This window comes from Setaria viridis, chromosome 7, assembly GCF_005286985.2.
Source record: "Setaria viridis chromosome 7, Setaria_viridis_v4.0, whole genome shotgun sequence".
Lineage (NCBI taxonomy): Eukaryota > Viridiplantae > Streptophyta > Magnoliopsida > Poales > Poaceae > Setaria > Setaria viridis.
The window spans coordinates 22,032,399-22,050,990 of NC_048269.2; the positions used below are offsets into that span (position 1 = coordinate 22,032,399).

General features: G+C 48.3%; 2 protein-coding genes across 2 annotated transcripts; both read right to left on the minus strand.

Annotated features, from left to right (window-relative positions):
• Positions 1-98: 98 nt before the first annotated feature.
• On the minus strand, positions 99-5,557 carry LOC117863314 (NAC domain-containing protein 10). The gene is made up of 6 exons (XM_034746973.2): positions 5,055-5,557; positions 2,574-2,712; positions 1,796-1,982; positions 1,165-1,661; positions 644-917; positions 99-531 (listed from the first exon to the last, which is right to left on the minus strand). Coding segments are annotated over exons 1-6 (1,107 nt in total). The 5' UTR covers positions 5,063-5,557; the 3' UTR covers positions 99-529.
• A 5,458-nt stretch (positions 5,558-11,015) lies between these two features.
• Positions 11,016-14,197, minus strand: LOC117864309 (uncharacterized). The gene is made up of 2 exons (XM_034748359.2): positions 13,695-14,197; positions 11,016-12,535 (listed from the first exon to the last, which is right to left on the minus strand). Exons 1-2 carry the CDS (start codon positions 13,758-13,760, stop codon positions 11,435-11,437), a joined length of 1,167 nt encoding a protein of 388 aa, XP_034604250.1. The 5' UTR covers positions 13,761-14,197; the 3' UTR covers positions 11,016-11,434.
• Positions 14,198-18,592: the final 4,395 nt, after the last annotated feature.

Below are 18,592 nucleotides of genomic sequence, written 5' to 3' on the forward strand. Positions count from 1 at the left end.
GCCGTGGAGAGAGTTGGATGTCAGCATGTGATTGGCCACCATACAACACCCAACCGCAACCTTGGGCAAACAGGTAAGAATTCACCAAGACAATGTACTCAAACGTCGAAGCACCGCTGCAGCTCAAATTAACTATACAGCATGTTCTTTTCATCTTTTGAGGTGGACCAAACATCAACATTACTACACATGAGATGGACTACGCATCAACATACACAACAACAACATGGCTACGAGATACAGTTGCTTACAACGTACGACATGTTTGTCTGGATACCTCTCTCGGTTTCTTCCACAACTACACTTACTGTACAAAATTTCCCACGAGATGCTGAAACTTGCAGGCTTGCGCACCGCAAAGTTGCGCGATGAAGAAGCATCTCATGAGGTGATGATTCAGACGCTGCAAAGTCATTAACAAAATTGGCTCTTTTCAGCAGTGCCACTGCTTCTAGCTCCAAGTCTTCGCGTCAGTTATTAGAAGCTGTCCAAGCAGCCCCCTTAGCTATCCTGTGAGCCGAGCTGTATGTCCTGGTAGATTACAAAACAAACTCATGAGCGTTTTACCTTGACAGCAAGATTATTGTGACCATGAGATTTTACTGTATCAAGCGAACAAGCTAGAGGCAGAAGATAGACTCACAGGAAAGCTGATATGATCTGAAGGTAAGCTCTGGAAAAGTAACATCCAGATCAGGCAACCCATGAAACAGGTCCGTGTTAGAACCGTCGATGGGTATAGGTGCTTCAGGTTCAGGGCCTGCACCCGTTGTATCCCTAGGCTGCCTTGGTTCATCAGAGGCAGGAAGGTCCGCAACCACAACAGCTGGTGATAATTCAGCTAACCGTGCAGAGCATTCGGATGGTTCAACCTTCACCATCACCGGGCAAAAAGATGTGCCACATTCTTCTTCCTCCTGTCACAAATTCAGAAAGCAATATGAAAGAATATTCTCTAGCTAACCAAAACTCACCAAATTTACAGTAACATGAACAGAGTTGTTCTGGACATGATCCGTATGAGTAGAGCTATTTTGATCATTAAACAATACGGACAAAGCTGTTTTTTTAATACGATACATAAAGTAAAAACAAAGGACAGATTTTGGATTTTTATACCCACCAGCAACTAGAGAAATCTTCAAATATGATCATTGGATTTACCTGATCCACCTGAATGGGGGTGTACTGCTCGGTGTCGCATGGGCTGTTGTTCGGGAAACAGGGCTGGGGAGGATCGGTCTTTGGGGTTCTATGATCAATTTTTGCAACAGATGCCTTAGACTCTACTACAATATCATCCATTTCAGACTTGCCATTTTTCTTTGATGCCAATTGGTAGAATACTTTAGAGACAACCAATTCACCATCTGCTTCTTCATATGCATCAAGATGATACTGATGCATCACCCAATTGTCTATATGTGTGTTGCTGCCACCTCTCTTAGAACCTCTATAAAGAACCAAGATCTCCTTCCAGCCTTTCTTGACACCATTATCATCGCGTATGGGTTTGGGTTTTCCCGTCTTATGCCATCTGATATGCTCATCACAAACACTGCCAACATCGCCACTAACCTTGCGGCGCTTGCGATGGCCGCAGCCATATGCATTTGGTACTCTGTGGAAGAAATGGAAGCTGCTACCATCCATCTTTATACCTGCCAGAATAATAGAAATGCATGATTTAATCAACTATTTTTTTGAAACTAAATGATTTAATCAACTTAAGACAAGTACTACAAGACATTGGTTCAAGAAAGCATTGATCCATTCAAAAGTAAGAATCATATACCGGGGAAATTTTTTGGATGTGTATAGCAAATTCCTCCCTTCTCTTCTATAGTAGGTATAAAAGCATCAATAAGTGCATGAGACTTCGAATTCAGCAGGCTGGATTTTCCTTCTAGATGTTGAAGTAGTTCAAAATCAGAAGGATCAAATTTTACACCAGCAGGTAGCGCTGGCCATACCAAATGAACCTGCAAAGCCAAGGTGTGAGCTTTCAAAGAAAAGAAGACGACGTCCAGAACGTGAAACATGCCAGTTGTTAACTAAAATCCAGCCAAAAAAACTTATGTTTAATGGCAACATCTGTTACACCTTAGTTTGACAACTATACTTTTGTGCAGCAATTAAACAGGGTCTATGACAGACATATGGCTAAGAAAGTGCATGCGTGATAGTGATACATAGGCCTGGTTTGGTTCGGTGCTTTCCGTCACATCGAATGTTTAGATACTAATTAGGAGTATTAAACGTAGACTATTTACAAAATCCATTACATAAGCGGAGGCTAAACGGCGAGACGAATCTATTAAGCCTAATTAGTCCATGATTTGACAATGTGTTGCTACAATAAACATTTGCTAATGATGGATTAATTAGGCTTAATAGGTTCGTCTCGCCGTTTAGCCTCCACTTATGTAATGGGTTTTGTAAATAGCCTACGTTTAATACTCCTAATTAGTATCTAAACATTTGATGTGACACTTGCTAAAAATAAGCAAAAGGAACCAAACGTCCACATAGAGCAGTCATCAACTCATAACTGAATAGTTAACTAAACTTACATTGCTAGTATCAATTTCACATTCACAGTTGGGACACTTGATATATGGTTCTGCAACCAATTCACCAAGTCGGAGACAGATCGACTGAGTGGCGTTTCTTATTTTCTTAATGAGTCCCACCCCAGTCATAATCCACGAACTGCAGAAAGGTAAAACATCCATTCATGTTAGGATTTACGAAATGATCTTCGGGACGTCAAGAAGGCAATCATGCGTATCTCATCTCTCTACTCTAAAGTCTGAACATGTGGTCTGCAAAGCACAAATAAAGGTTAAAGAACAAGTCCGCATTGGAGAATGAGTCTAGATGTTTAAGAAGTAAACACATTTTAGCTTAACACTATCTCTAGCACTTCTCTTAACGATCAGATGATAGGATTTAGGATTGCATCTTTTGAACCTCACAGATGATAAATTCAAGCGATGACTTGTTAAATAAAAAAAGAAAGAACAAGTGACAATATGTAGCAGAAACTTGATCAAAAGAACGTTAGACAATTAGGCAATTGGGGCAGGAAGTGATTATCAACTGTGAACATGAGGAAATTAAGCCATTACGGATGTTGCGGTGAATTCATCTCTCTACTCTATAGCATGCTGTCTACAGAGCAGAACATAAAGATGTAAAAAACATGTCCAGATTGGAGAATGAATCTATCTAAATTAAACAGACTCAATGCAAATCACTACTGTCAATGCTTGTTATCTAACAGATAAAATACTATTGATCTCTGGTAAAGTCATCTCTAACAAACACTTTAACATCAAGCATAGCACAGGGAATATGGTAAGCAGCAAACTAAGAATATGAAAAGTTAGGTCAGATCACTGGAATTAACTGTTTTACCACTACTCCAAATAAGACCAAATAAAGAATAAATTGGCAGTTAACTATGGGACACAGGCTGTTTGAACATCACATCTTAATAAGGTCAAGTAAAATATTATTTTAACAGTTAGCGGTCCTTGAAATAACTGTGTTGTACTTTGGTCCAATAAAAATTGAAGAAATAGTATCGCCAACTATCTAGTTTGGACTAATTTACTGATCCCAACATCTGGTTTAACCAAAGGGACCCTCACGGACCCACTGACATGTTATATTAAGCTGCTGACTTTCCCCCAATCATTGCCACATTCTGCCCCATTTCCATCGAGCAATCAAAGGCCAATGTCACAGATAGTGGCAACCAAAAAGGGTCAAGCAAACCATGCCATCTATGACTGCACACTGCTAAATTCCTCCACCTGAACTGGCTGAAGTTGTCAGGTATGCTCTGCCACCACAAACACTAGAAGGCTAAACAGAGCAGTCTTGATACATGACCTTCTCCCTTAGAGGTTGAGGGACTGAGCTCCATTCTCATTGCAAAGGAAAGCATACCAAGAAAGTTTAACACTTGATCTTACTCGGGCCTTCAATTAGCAGTCATAGATTGGCAATCATGACCACAAAATTGGGATGGCATATACAAATACTAGTACTCTGTTCCTCCAGTGACAGACGGTCATTTTCGCATCACCTCATACCTGAAGCAATGGACAATCCACACGCACATTTCTCTCAAATCTCCTCATTACTTTGCAGACACATTAGAATCAATGGAGCCCATTATCAGATCAGCACGGTCAACTGCGATCGAGCAACAGCTCAGGATCAATCGGTCTCCAACGAACCAAAACATCCCTCTGCTTCCTTCCAGCAAAAGATCCCCCTTGCCAATAGACCGCACTGCAAAACCCCTCCTCTGCTTCCTTCCAGTGGAAGCTTCCTCTTGCACCTCAACAGACTGCAAAACCCCTGCACAATTTGTGAAGATTCGGAGCTCCGAATTCCACCTGCAGTTCAAGGATTCCTCGTACTTACACACAACTGCCAGATCCCCTCTCAGGCTCGCAAGCATCACAGATCAATGGAGCTCGGCCGGCGTCAATCAAAAACAATCAGGGTCAGCTGCGATCGACCACCAACCTGCACAGGGTCAGTCTCCGTACTCCACCCTGCAGCAAACAGAGCCCTCTATCTGCTTCCTTCCAGCGTAAGCTTCCTCGTGCACCTCGACGAGCCGCAGAAACCCATCCTTCTCGCGGCGAGAAACGCCGGGAAATCGCACGGGGGAGCGTCCGCGCGCCGTATCCACGGGCCCGCCGCCGGCCGATCCCGCGCGCAGCACATTCCGCCATCAGAGACCATCCCGCCCGCACGCGAGCTCAAGAGCGCGTCATATCGGTCTCAGCCAAAACCAGAGCCGCTCGCCAACGCACCGCACCGAAATCACCACCTCGCCGAACCGATCAGCCCGAGGAACAACAAGGTCCGCTCAAAATCCACGAAACCCGAATCCACACATCAAGCGACCGAACAGTGGGGAAACAGCCTCGTTTCTCCTCGGCGCGCAGAGACGGAACCGATCGTCCGACGGAAGCAAAGCGATTAAGAAGATCAGAGGAACAAAAATTAACCCAGGAAGCGCGACTTACTTTTCCATGGTGGGGGAGCGGCGGCGCGGGTTGCAGAGGAGTGGGAGCCGTCTGCCGCCGCGGGGAGGAGCGCGAGCATCCGAGGGGAGGAGAGAAGTTGTGACGAAGCGGGCAGCGGGGTGGGGGGAGTGGCCGGGTGCTGGCTGCCTGGCTCGCTGCTTTTATAGGAGGCCGTGAAGTCGCGCTTCCCTCGCGCTCGCGCCCGAAAAGCTAACGCGCTGCCTTGCTCGTCTTGGCTACCGCAACAAGCAACCTCTTCCCTCTCCTCTCTTTCCTCTCTCCTCCCCTCCCGCGCCGCTGCGGCTTCGATGGAGCTCGGGCTCCGGCGCTTGGCATGATCGGGAGACGGGAGGGACTTGTAACTCGGCAGTACAGCTGCTGCGGACTGTACGTGCCCGCCACACTGCCAGGCCACCGTCACTGTGTCCCATCGCTCGACGGGCCGGGCTTCTCCCAACGTGTAGCGAGGCGGATCCGACGGAGCTTGGCGATGGCGTTCCATTCCATGCGTGCGCGGACGACGGGTCAGGGACAAACTGGAGTCTGGAGCCAAGCCGGGCAGGCTCGGCAAGTGGGCCCTACCACTGAGGCTCGGTCAGTGACGTGGCGGCACCCCATTCGGGCTTCGGCGTACCTGACGATACGTGAGCCGACGACGATACCAGTACCGGTGGAAAAACTGCAATTGTCGGGTAACATCCGGCGGCCGCTATGGATCGGAGCTCGTATCGGTATCGCCCCGATCCTCATCACCGTGCGATGGGACTTGGTGGGGGTCCCACCGGTCAAAAACGAACCATGACTTGACTGTCAGTTGACTAGCACGTCCTTGCAGTAAACCAAGCATTAATTCGATGCAACAGGGGCACGTATCGATCATGTTGTTTGAGGACCCGTTTGGATACCCCTCCTAAAAATTAGGAGTCCACTTTTAGAACACTTTTAGGACTTGTATCCAAACATGGTTCCTAAAAGTGCACTTCTAAATTTTAGGAGGGTCATTTTCATTTAGAAGGTTAAGGGGTACTAATGGATTCTATTTCTTCTAAAAGTGATCCTCAAGTCCCCCTTTACCCCTATTGTCTTCGCATGCATTAATGACGTGAACAGTGCAGGGGTAGTTTAGAGGAGTAATTGAGGGTAAAAATGATATTTTCCCTCTAAGGTCCTAGTAGTCCATCCAAACAGTCCTGTAAATTTTAGGACTAGTAATTTGAGGATCCTAAACTTTAGTACACTACTAAACTTTAGGAATTTGTATCAAAAAGACCCTCAGCATTCGGCATTCTAGCGAGCAGGAACGGACGGCTTGAACCCGCGCAGGAAGTACATGAGCCGAAGGGCCCGGGATGCATGTGCATGATGCATGCGCTTCATACGATGGTGCATGCAGGCTGTTGGTACACGTACAGGTGAAATTGACAGCGGCTGTTTAACAGCCATGAGACCGTGACGATCGATCGAAGCAGCACAAGCAGATCGAGGGAGAGCGACGCAGGCACAACCGAGGCACTGTTTGACCCGGCCGGTCGGATCGGACGGTGCTGAGATTCGATCGTGTGTTCATTCCACGATAAGCTCGATCATTTCTGCGGACACCGTTACACATTTCTTTTCTTTTCTTTTTTTTGGAAAACATGACACCGTTACACATACCATACGGTCGGAGAGCAACAGGCTCTGGCGATGCTCCCTTTGGGGGGGGGGGGGGGGGGGGGGGGGGGGGGCGCTGCCACAGCGCCACCGGTGGAGACCGAGTCAGCGGAGCCGCGCCCCCACGTTTTCTTGCCCCGCAAGACAAAACCGGCCGGCGCCTTTCCCCAAACCTACTGACGCGTGCCAGCAGCGGACGCATGGGAGGCAGTGCGGGGGGGCCAGCACTTTGGTCGAAACCCCCTTGGCCCTCGGATTAGCCCGAATCGGCTCCATGTGAAAGCAAACAGGGTTACGAAGCCGGCAGCGAATGAATGGAACGCCCGAGGACTGGCACGGCAAAACACCCCTTGCGGCCTTGCCTTAGGACCTGCATTTTCGTGGAAAATCCCCAGACGAAGGGGGTGTTTGGTTTCCTAGAATCTTCTAAAATTTCTATCACATCGAATGTTTAGATACTAATTAGGAGTATTGAATATAAACTAATTATAAAATCAATTGCACAGATGGAGATTAATTTGCGAGACGAATCTATTAAGCCTAATTAAAACATGTGCTAATGATGGATTAATTAGGTTTAATAGATTCATCTCGTGAATTAGCCTCAATATATGTAATTAGTTTTATAATTAATTTATATTTAATCCTTCTAGTTAATATTTGAATATTCGATGTGATATGAATTTTAGAAGGCGCTGAAAACCAAACACCCCGAAGATCCCCTCCCATGCCAGTCCGCTGGCGAGCGGTCAAGCATCGCTGTAAATGCCCTTGGATTCGTTTCCGCCGGGCCTGACGACGCCTCCTTCGCGGCGAAGGCAAAAGGAGGCGAGCTGCGTGCCTGCGTGACGCGGGGGGGACACGGACACCCGGTGCTGCGGACGTTCAATTTCTCGAATGCGGATAGGGATCCGTCGTTAGGTTCTGTCAATGGCTCCCGAGGGATTGAGGGTGGTTGCTGTGAGTGAGGCGTGATGTGCTCGTCGGCTTGTGATTTGTGAAAGCGCACCGGTGTCGTAGCGTCTGGGTTCAGCGTGCGTGTGACTATTGGGGCCTCGGGGACTAACGGAGTGTATATCCTGATTACGCCCAGATCATCTGCAGAAAGGAAGCCCAACCCAACCCAACCCTGCCCTGCCTGTGCTGAAGGCCCACTATCTGCTTGGTTAACGCAGGCCCATGGATATATATCTGGTGGAAGTTAGCTCTTGGTTAACACGACCCAAACATCGGTGTAATACTGCACTCTACACGGTGACGGTGGTGGTTGGAGACTTGAACTTGAGAGCGAGGGAGGACAGGCGCCAAATCGCCAAAAAGATCGCGATCCCTCGCCACAGCCGAGGTCAAGTCGACGGATGCGACGACATGCCTTTTAGAGCAGCCAAATCGCCAAAAAGATCGCGATCCCTCGCCACAGCCGAGGTCAAGTCGACGGATGCGACGACATGCCTTTTAGAGCAGGTATAATAAGGTCCAGTCAGCAGGCTGTAACATTTTCCACGTCATTGAAATCCTAGGTGGAGAAGTGAGAAGGGAAGAGAGAGAATGGAGCGGGCGTTTCGTTCGTCGCCCGGCTGAAGCGCGTGCATCGAGAGAAAAACGCGTGCTTTCAGTTTCAGCCCGACGCGAGCAAAACAGTCGCCGCTTGTTTCTCAACCGGATCCCCTGCGTCTCTCCCGCGACCCCTCGCAGATTGCCTCGTTCGGCCGCCGCGCACCTGATCGATCTTGCCTCCCACCAAGTCGAGTTCTCCTATGCCAAATCGTACAATAAATCCCCCAATTTCACTCCATGGTTACCAAATCCGTCCCCAAATCGCCGTCTCCAAACCACAGACACCAATTCGACCTCAAGCCGCAGGCTGCAGCAAGATGCGCCGGCGCCTCGCGTGGCGCGGGAGCCATGCCCGCGACGGCATCCGGCGGGTAGCGAGCGTGGCGCGGGTGGGCTACTTGCTCAAGCCGGGCAAGGGCGAGCGACACGCTTCGGCGAGGGCTAGCGGCGCGGCTAGCTCGTGCCGAGCCATTGCGGGCTGCGACCGGCACTCAAGCAGGCCCCGCGCGTGGCGGCGGTCTGCGGGAGCAGGCGGTGGGCTGCAGGAGGAGGTCGAATTGGAGCAGGAGCCGAACATAGCTGACATCCAGTTTTTGGAATTTCCTGCACATATGTTCTTCGTCTTCGAATATCTTGTCTTGCATGGGCATCAGTCCTTCCTCTGATCTACTTTTTTGCTCCGTGATTTGCTTAACTATTTCTCTGCGCTCAACAACTGTGCAGCCGCAGCCCAACACATGCTAAACATCAACTCACGATTTCGGTGCATGAGCTTTGTTTGATTGCTTGAAGTTGTGTCACAATACTCCTAAAATACCGTCGAAATTTACCTCCACGGCCACAAAGATGCAGAGCACAGTGGATGGAATACACATGCAATCATTAAATATTGCTTCTTTATTGAAATCCTCATCTTAGCCAATCTATTAGCCAAGCCACTATACAAGCTAGCTATATTGTTAGCTTTATATGACATGGCACTAGTATTTAGCCAGCAGCAGGCTAATAAATTATTAGCCTTGCTCTTACAGGCATGGAGCTTTCAGGCGCGAGAACCGATGAGCAGACCGGGAGGGGACAGCAAACCTTTGATCGCGGCCGGGGCCAATCATCACCAGCGAGACGGCACCGGTCAAGGGATGACCACCACACTCCTCCAGGCGAGTCGGACCATGCTTGTGCTTGGCTGCCTGCTTGCCTGTCCGGTCAGCCAGGCAGGGCACCGAGCTGGAGACAGAAGAGAGCAGACATCAGAAGCTGAGCAGACAGACAGTACAGATCCGCTCGCGTTGCTTCACAGGAAGGGTGGTCAAACATTCGACGTCTAAAGTGTCAACAGGACGCTACACACATAGACCCATCAGGAGGAGTCTCTGAGCAATTCTCAGGTACACCCTGCTAAAGTTTAGCACATGTCACATCGGATATTTGAATGCTAATTAGAAGCATTAAACATAGGCTAATTACAAAACTAATTGCACAGATGTAGTCTAATTCGCGAAACGAATCTATTAAGTCTAATTAGTCCATGATTTGTCAATGTGGTGCTACAGTAACCATTTGCTAATGGATTAATTAGGCTGCGAATTAGCACAGGGCTCTACAATTAGTTTTATAATTAGCTCATGTTTAATTCTTCTAATTAGCATCCGAACATCCGATGTGACACTGCTAAAGTTTAGCACCTTGTATCAAACAGCCCAGAAAAGGTCATGTGTAGTGCACGGGTGAGAATGTGCATCAATTGCCTCACACCATGCCTGAAATTTGGTGGATCCAGCACAATCCTCAATAATTTCCTATATGTAGAACTAATCATGTATTTGAAGAACTTTTAGCATGAAGTGCAGAAAAGGATAAATACACAGCAGCATCATGAATTTGGCTGTGAAGCCATCTGGAAGACCACCACCTTCCCAAGTAAAATAGTCAAACAACACCTCATCATTGTTCAACAGTGCAGGCCAATGCAAACTTGATGGAAACTGAAATAATACCAGACACCATCTCACAGACCAATACTTATGGGCGGAGTCACTAGCTAGAGAGACAGAAAAGAGACTCCCATAATCTGATAGAAGAATTCTGTACTTGTCACATGCATAATGTGGAAGCACTCTCATGGCCAGAATGTGACCAGCATTGAAATAACAGTTGCCTGCTTATGAGCACTTTTGCCACAGCAAGGCCATTGTCAATCACACAAATCAATATAGATGGTGGCCACTGGCCAGGGAACCTTGCCCCAAACTCAACATGCTGCAAAATTTCAAACTCAGCTACCACAACTTTCCACATCCAGGGGTCTAAAAGTAAAATAAATCTTAGAAAAAGACTAAAATGTACTACCTCCGTCCTTTATATGAGCTAACTTGCTTGTCCTAAATGTCATATATTTAAAGGAGGGAGGGAGTAAAAATATGCACCCTGTGACAGAACTATCAGAACAAACCAACAGTGCAGGGAATCACAACAGATCAAACGACAGTCTAGGATCACCAATAACATTTGCTCATGTAGCACAATGCAATACAGTTTGGATATCGTCTTTTTGAAGTAAAAAAAAAAGCTTGTTAAGCAAAATTCAGTGAGGTATTGAAAATGATGTCACTCAGCTGCTGGCACCACCATGTCACGACAAGAAGTCAGAAATTTAACGCGGTCAAGTATTCTTGAAGCCAGAGGTTTGCTCAAGGAACAGAAATTTAGGGACGCTCATCAATGGAAGGCAGCACAATAGCAACCCGAAAATAGGAACATATGCGTATGTAAATTGTATGCAGAGTAAGACTGGTTTTCTACAACATGTAGTTCTGAAATATCACTTGATTTTGCAATCTACAACAGTTTTGAGTTTATATATCAATCAGGGAAGTAATGGATGACAATAACACCTGGTTGTACTCACACACACAGTTCATCATCTCGTCTGGAAGGTACAGCCCAGCCAGGATCAAGCACGCGCTATGCTGTTAGATCCCTTCCCCAAGTTCCATTACACAGCACAAAGTCATCGACTTCTCTCATCCACAGACCACTTCCCCAAGCAATTGTCTGACTATGTTAGCCAATCATACCAGATGCAACCGCCACAGCCATCTGGGCCTCGCTAGAGACAACAAATGTGCAGTGGCACCCATGCACAGCAGATTGCAGGGTAAACCATAGAATTAGCCACTTTCTCTTCTGCAGTTGCCCGGTAGAAGATATTTAAACCGGTCAACATTCTTTAGCAGATAACTAGGAAGATGAACGGCAGAATATGTGCTTGGGATCGGCCCCAGCTTGGCAATGATTTCTTGGAATGTGTATTCTTCTGGAAGCATATCAAAAAGATCTGCCCCTCTGCAGATGACATCTTGAATCCTTTCAGGGTTCAGAAAGTACTTGAACCTGATCCGGTCAACATGACTATAAGCTTGCATTTTGAAGGCAAAATCGCTAATGTAGCGGAAGCAAAAGCTGCAATGCCACCCTGAATCAGCAAGAAGCTCATCTGTCTGCCGGAAGTGTGCATACCTCGTCTTTCCAGATCGGTACCTGTGTATTGATGCCCTCCAGCTCTTATCATCCAGGAAAAACTCAAACGAGTAAAGATAATTCCTGAGCTGAAGATGAAGAATGTCTGGAATGTTGTCACACCACCTCAAGAGATCAATTGTGTGGCCGCTTGGGATTTCATCAACATCCGACATGATCAGCAGGTCATCATCTTCTATTTTTGCAATCCTAATAAGCTGGTCCAGGGCAACCCTCTGATATGACTCCTCAACAAATGGGTTCTCCCCCTTCATGAACCTTCCCCCGACCATACCATATGTCAGCCGTGATTCAGCAAATCCAAAGCGATGACGGTTTTCCTTGAAGTGGAGGGGCTTTTTCATGCCAGTGAAGGTTGAGTTGGACTCAAGAAGCACAAACTCTGACACATAGGGACTTAGTTCATTCCAACGGATTTCGAGTATATCAAGCTCATTGCTGAAGAGTACAGCATCAAACACACGGCGAGGAGTATCCCGGACCTTCCACCCATGTAACTTACAGAGATTCTCCATGGTGACATTCTCATGGTAGTAGTGAGGGATTGTCTTGAAGGGCTGGGGAGGAGATTCCCAGATTGGCCGGAGGAAGTATGTGACCTTCTGACCATGCGCATATATCATTAAGATTAGGATTGGCACACCAATCAAGAGGGCCATAAGTGCCCTGAGATCAAATCCCCGTAGCGCACACTTTAACCTTGACATGGTCAGAGCTGCCTTTGACGCAGGCTGCAAATGAATGCATGAACCATATAAGAAATCAAACAAGCAATAGTGGACAAAAGGAAATCCGTAAAACAAATAAGAACACCAGCTATCTACATACAACTACTCAACTGAACCATTTAAAACTCTAGTATCCACGTCTTCTTTTTACGAACTTAAACAGTATTCGCCACTATCTATCCCCAAAGCAACAAACTTTGGCAGAATCAAAGCCAGCTTACCAAAGAGAGAGAAACTCCTGAAGCAATATCCCAAACATCACCTTTCGCAGCACAAGGTTTGTTATTTCCAGGAAAAAGCATCAAAAGCTAAGCAGAAGCTGACTAGCACCGCACAGAACTAGCAAAGAACAAAACCTAATGACGCAACTGCATGCTCAAACGCAGAAAACTAAAGACAAAAACGAGCACGAGGTTAGCAAAATCATATAAACTAGGAACAGCGGACCTAAAGCATTAGAACTAGAAATGCCCAACTGAACTAAATCAGCTTTGGTAACAACAACACTTAAGGCCACTAACTGCCATGGTCACCAAAAGGCTGCACAACTTTTCCTATCCGTCCAAAGGGATTAACCATTCCAAAATTCTGCAAATTCGCAAAAAGCCCTAAACTCGGGCATCACGAGAGTCCTCGTGACAGAATCAAGAAAGCAGAAGAGTCTTCCCCAAACTCATCCAAAGACATATTCCCAAGCTCCAAAATGTCACGCCGGAACACGCAATTCCGCCACGTCGGGAGATTCTGCCACCCAAAAGGCGTGAGGAATTCAGACTCCGTAACTCCACCGCCAACACCTAATGCCCCCCGGCGCCCATGCCAGGGCAGATCAACGACAACGCACGGGCATGGAACAGGCAACGACCTCCACGCCAAAAGCCAACCCCCCCCCCCCCCCCCCCCCCCCCCCCAAAATTCCGACCGGCATCCTATCCAAAACCCGGAACTTTGCACGCTGCACACCACACGCGCGACGGAATCATGGCGGGTACGGGACGCCACGAGCGCGCGGCCCGAGGGCCGAATGCGCCAGGCACCCCCGGCAGAGAAGCGTCTCGGCGGGCCAAGGAACCTGCCCCCACGCCGCGCGTGGCAGATCTGGCAGCGGAGGAAGGCAAGGAAGCGGAGCGGGCGGAGGAGCGGGCGGAGGAGCGGTGCTCACCTCGCCGCACACGCCGTCGCAGATGCCGTCGGTCTTCTTGTACCCGTAGTGCCCCGCCTCCGGCATCGCGGTGCCCCGCCCACGGCCAGGAGGAACCCCGACACCCGCCGGAGCGAACGAATCCGACCGAGACGCCGGGCGGCCGGGGGTGAGGAGGGCGACGGGGAGGAACGGCAAAATCCCCCCGGGAAGAACCCGCCGCGCGCGAGCAGCAGCTCCAATGGCGCGCCGATCGAGCCGGACGCGGATGGGGTGCCGGTGGTCACGACGTCCCCGGCGATCGCCCGCCGTGGGGGCGAAACTCCGGCGGCCGGCGCTCTTCCGGGCCGGAGCTCTCCGCCGCTGGCCGTGGCAGGGCCGCAGGCGGGGACCTCGGCAGGGGGGGCTCGGGCTGGCACGCGGCGGTGATTAGTGGGGGATCCGCGGGTCGCCGGCGCAGAAGCGAGAGGGGGCGATTCGTTTGGAACCGCCTAATTATAGCCGTTTGGGTGGTGCGGTGCGGTGTGCGGGTGCGTCCCCCTCGTCGTATCCATCGCCCCGGGCCGGGGCTCCCGAGCTGGGCGATTTTGTCCTCAGCCTTGGGGCCTTGGGGCTTTGGGGGAACAATTCCTAGCCTAGCCCCTCAGGCTACGCTACGCACCCATTGACAGCGCCACTAGTGATCATTCCTGTATAATACTAGGTGCACAGTGTACTTCGGCAGGACAGGTATGCGATTTTAATCGCGAGATGCTTAGATTATCCTGTTGCTTTCTCATTGACACTGTCTATTTAAACGTTAGCTCGGTAGTGTGTATTGGTATATCGGAGAAGATTATGAAACGACGCTTTAAATGCACGATAATATCTATGAACCGTCAAAACGACTTATAATTTGAAATGAGGAGGGTAGTACCTGTGAACAAATCTCGTCGATGATCTTGGAATCAACGCTCTGATAATTGCGAAGTCTCGACAGCAACGTTTTAGGAGCTGCAGCAGTATAAAAAATACCAGCTTTTTTATCCGCTAAAAAACATCTCAGCTTTTAATCCTTATGATTAATGGCAGAATTTGGCATCTTTGCATCCAAATTAACCACGGAACTCGTCCTGATCCATGATTAAAGGAAAGAAAGAAAGAAAAGAAACCGGAAGAAGCTGAACCGTTTGCCATAGCGACGGATCCAGACTCAACTCTCAACCTGTGATGTGACGATGCCAAGGCATCCAGGTGAGATGCCGCTCTACAAACTAGCGTAAGATTACTGCCGCTGGATACTACTATCCACATTGCGCAACGGAATCAGAATAATCGAGCAGCAAAGTTGCCACAAATCCTCGTCGTCCTCGTCTAGTCGTCTGCCTCCACCAACCCAAAACGATCAATCTCAGGAGAGGAGCACGCCTCGCACAAACTATTTGCGGCATCGTATTCGCAAAAACTAGGACCAAGCTTTCCCCGACCGGCCGACCCCAATGGCATCTTTCTACTATACCACTGTACGTGAAACATGTGTCCCAAAGAACTCCCCAAAGTTCTCGCGCCCCTGTTATTTTTTGGCTCCAGATCGTTCTTTTTTTTTTCTTTAGCCGAGACGGCATCGTGTTAGTGCTACCGGGCTGGAGGGTTGACCGGAGCCTGCCTGAACTTTTTGCAGCTCCGTGTAGTCATCTTTGCAAGCCGATCGCCGATCGGCGCCCCGGCTCGAGGAGCGCGAGGAGTGGCCGCGTTCCTGGAACACCGCGCACCGATCCTAGTTTTGTGGCCGAAGGGACCCGTCCGGCCACGGTTTTTGTTGGGTTCGTGCGTGCGGGACCGGGAGCGCCGGACACGGCGAGGCGGAGGCCGGACAACTGGACAAGGGCACAAGGCGCCGGGCAAGCGGGCGACAAAGGCCAGCGCGCACGAACGGCGCGGCGTAGCGGGGCGTGGTAAGAAATTGGGGGCCAAAAGCCAAAAGGGATGCCTCCGTTTGGTACCCTTTGGCGTCTGGCTCTTCTGCATCGTCAGAGACTCCGAAAGGCGACTGCTAGTGTACAATCCAACGCGTCCATACAACTCTGATAGCAAAGCATGATAGGGGCGTAGTAGACAGACTTCGCTGACCTTCCCGTCCACCCTGTATTTTTTTCGCAAGAGGCATTTCCGTGTACTACTACCAGCTACCAAAAGTGCCATTCCTCTCGCTGTCTTTTTTTTGTTTTGTTTTTCGCTTCTCAAAGTAGCATGCCTTTCTTCTCGTATGCTAGAGCTAGTGGGAGTCTCTATGACGAGGATAACGAGTGACAAACTGAAGTTTTCTACTACTACTGCCTCAGATGTTAGCTTGATGCATCTACCCGTCAATCCGTGAAACCGTGCAAGCAATTGTCAGGGAAAGGCCATGGAAATTATGAGCCATAGGCACCCAGCCGGTGGACTCGGTCATACTACATTCATGCTTGTGTCGTTGCCGGTCATTTTCGCCGAGGAAATGGAAAAGGCCGAAAAGGCACCGCAGCATTACCATTACCAGTGGTGTGGTCCATCAGAGGATCGACTCGACCGGCACGCGCTCGGAGCGCTGGTGCCTGGTGGTGGTGGTGGATTATTTAGCGTCTCGTAATCATAGACCGTAAAAGCGAAATCATGCGAGACAGGGCGCACCCACGGGCTGACTGATAAAAACCGGCACCAAATGGCAACGCCCCTTTCGGCTTCGTCTCTCGCCGATCAGAACCTCTCAAGTCTGAAGCGGCAATTGGTTAAGGGGGTGCCGCTAAACTTTAGTATTTGTCACATCGGATGTTTGATACTAATTAGAAGTATTAAATATAGTCTAATTGCAATATCTATTAAGGTTAATTAATCCATCATTAGCAAATGGTTACTGTAGCACCACATTGTCAAATTATGGACTAATTAGGCTTAATAGATTCGTCTCGCGAATTAGACTCCATCTATGCAATTAGTTTTGTAATTAGTTCATATTTAGTTCTCCTAATTAGCATTCGAACATCCGATGTGACCCTGCTAAAGTTTAGCACATCGTATCCAAACACCCCCTAAGGCCCTGTTTGGATACACCCTCCTAAAGGTTAGGAGTCCATTTTTAGAACACTTTTAGGACTTGTGCATCCAAACATGGGTCCTAAAAGTGCCCTTCCAAATTTTAGGAGCACCATTTTCATTAGGAGGGCCAAGGGTACTTATGGATCCTATTTCTTCTAAAAGTGGTCTCCAAGTCCCCCTTTACCCCTACTGCCCTCGCATGCATTAATGACGTGAATAATGCAGGGTAGTTTAGAGGAGTAATTGGGGGGTAAAAATGATATTTTCTCTTTAAGGTTTTAGTAGTCCATCCAAACAGCCCTATACTAAACTTTAGGACTAACAATTTGAGGGTCCTAAACTTTAGTAAACTTTAGGAGTTTGTATCAAACAAGACCTAACTAATCATAGGAATTTGTATCAAACAGGACCTAGCTAATCAGAAGCGCCAGAAGAAGGGGAAAAAAAGAGGGTTATTGCTAGTACAAGATGACGTTCTTGGACAAGTTATCATTCCCTGAAACTGAGATAGATGGCCGTTCGTTCCTCAGTGATGCCCGGCCGGGCCATCTGTCTAAATCGGGCGCTGCCAGCTGAGCCACGGACACCTGACTGATCAGATCAGCGCGTTGATCCAAGCGGCATTTTCGTGATGCATCGGCAGTCAGTCGGCGTAGGACGGTGGTTGGTTGGTCGGTTGGTTGCTTTGCTTAATCCGAATGATCTCTCTCGAAACGAACACCGAGGAGCAGGGTGATTGCTTATCTATCAGCTTATCTTGCATGCCAACTTATTAGGCCGGTGCACAGCCAGTAAACGAACAAACAAGGGGGAGGCCATCGAAGCGTGTAATCTAATACTTTTAAATCGGCTGAAAAGTTAAAACGACTGATTTGTCGTGAGAGAAAAACGCTGTTTGATGACTGATAAGCTGGCTGTATAAACTGAGGATGTAATTTTATTCTACCTTGGCGAAGTATAGGGATGCTGGTCAGGATTCAGGCCCATGATGAATCTGTTCCCCTCTTTTGACTATCAGAAGACGCATCAGCCAGCACTACCAGTACCAGGTGGTGAAAAGGCCAGATGGATCTGGACGGTTTGGCGGACGGGCACGGGCGCATGACGCACGCGGGGCATGAGAGAGAACACTACTGGCAGATTCCGTCCCTGATGCGTGACGTGCTTACGCTGGTTATCCACAGGGAGCACGCAATGCTCCTAGTGATGGTATTTTTTTTTTCAAGCGAGCTGAGACCTGCCTGAGATAATGAGATAACAACAGTTCCCGCCCACATGACATGTACTCCCCCCATACTCGCAAAGGAAGTCGTTTTGGATAAAGCTTGGTCAAACATTAGGAATATAAATCATGAATAACTTTTAAATTATTGAGTTTGGAAATGTAAAAGCCATATAAATAGATTTGTCTTGAAAAATACTTTCATAAAAATATACATATATCACTTTTTGATAAATATTTTTATAAAAATAAGGAGTCAAAGTAATACTTTGGAGACGGTGTTGCTGTCCAAAACGACTTCCTTTGCGAGTATGGAGGGAGTATGTACCCCATGAACTCCACATGGAGAGTGGTCATGGCACCAAGGCTCTCCATTAGTCCATTATGCACTAGAGCCATTATTGTTTTCTGTCTCGGAAACCACCTACCCGTGCGATGACGCCGGTGCTAGTTGATGGCGCACTCGCCTCGCTAATCTTGGATCAGTGTATTTGGTATAGCTGATCAAGGCCTCCAACCGCAAGCAGATAAGTGCGCACGCGACGCGCCTGAAAGAGATGGATCTCGTTGAATATGCTAGGCATTGCAAGCAAGTCGCATCAGCTTGATGCTCGCGTTTTCGTGCTCTGGTTACGCCCATCGC

Excerpts from the sequence above, each read along its gene's own strand:
- LOC117864309 (XM_034748359.2), bottom strand. The coding sequence starts at position 13,760 with ATGCCGGAGGCGGGGCACTACGGGTACAAGAAGACCGACGGCATCTGC. Across the intron at positions 12,536-13,694 it reads GCGACGGCGTGTGCGGCGAG|CCTGCGTCAAAGGCAGCTCT; the intron begins GTGAGCACCGCT and ends ATTCATTTGCAG.
- LOC117863314 (XM_034746973.2), bottom strand. Across the intron at positions 1,983-2,573 it reads GTGAAATTGATACTAGCAAT|GTTCATTTGGTATGGCCAGC; the intron begins GTAAGTTTAGTT and ends TTGGCTTTGCAG. Across the intron at positions 1,662-1,795 it reads ACATCCAAAAAATTTCCCCG|GTATAAAGATGGATGGTAGC; the intron begins GTATATGATTCT and ends TTATTCTGGCAG.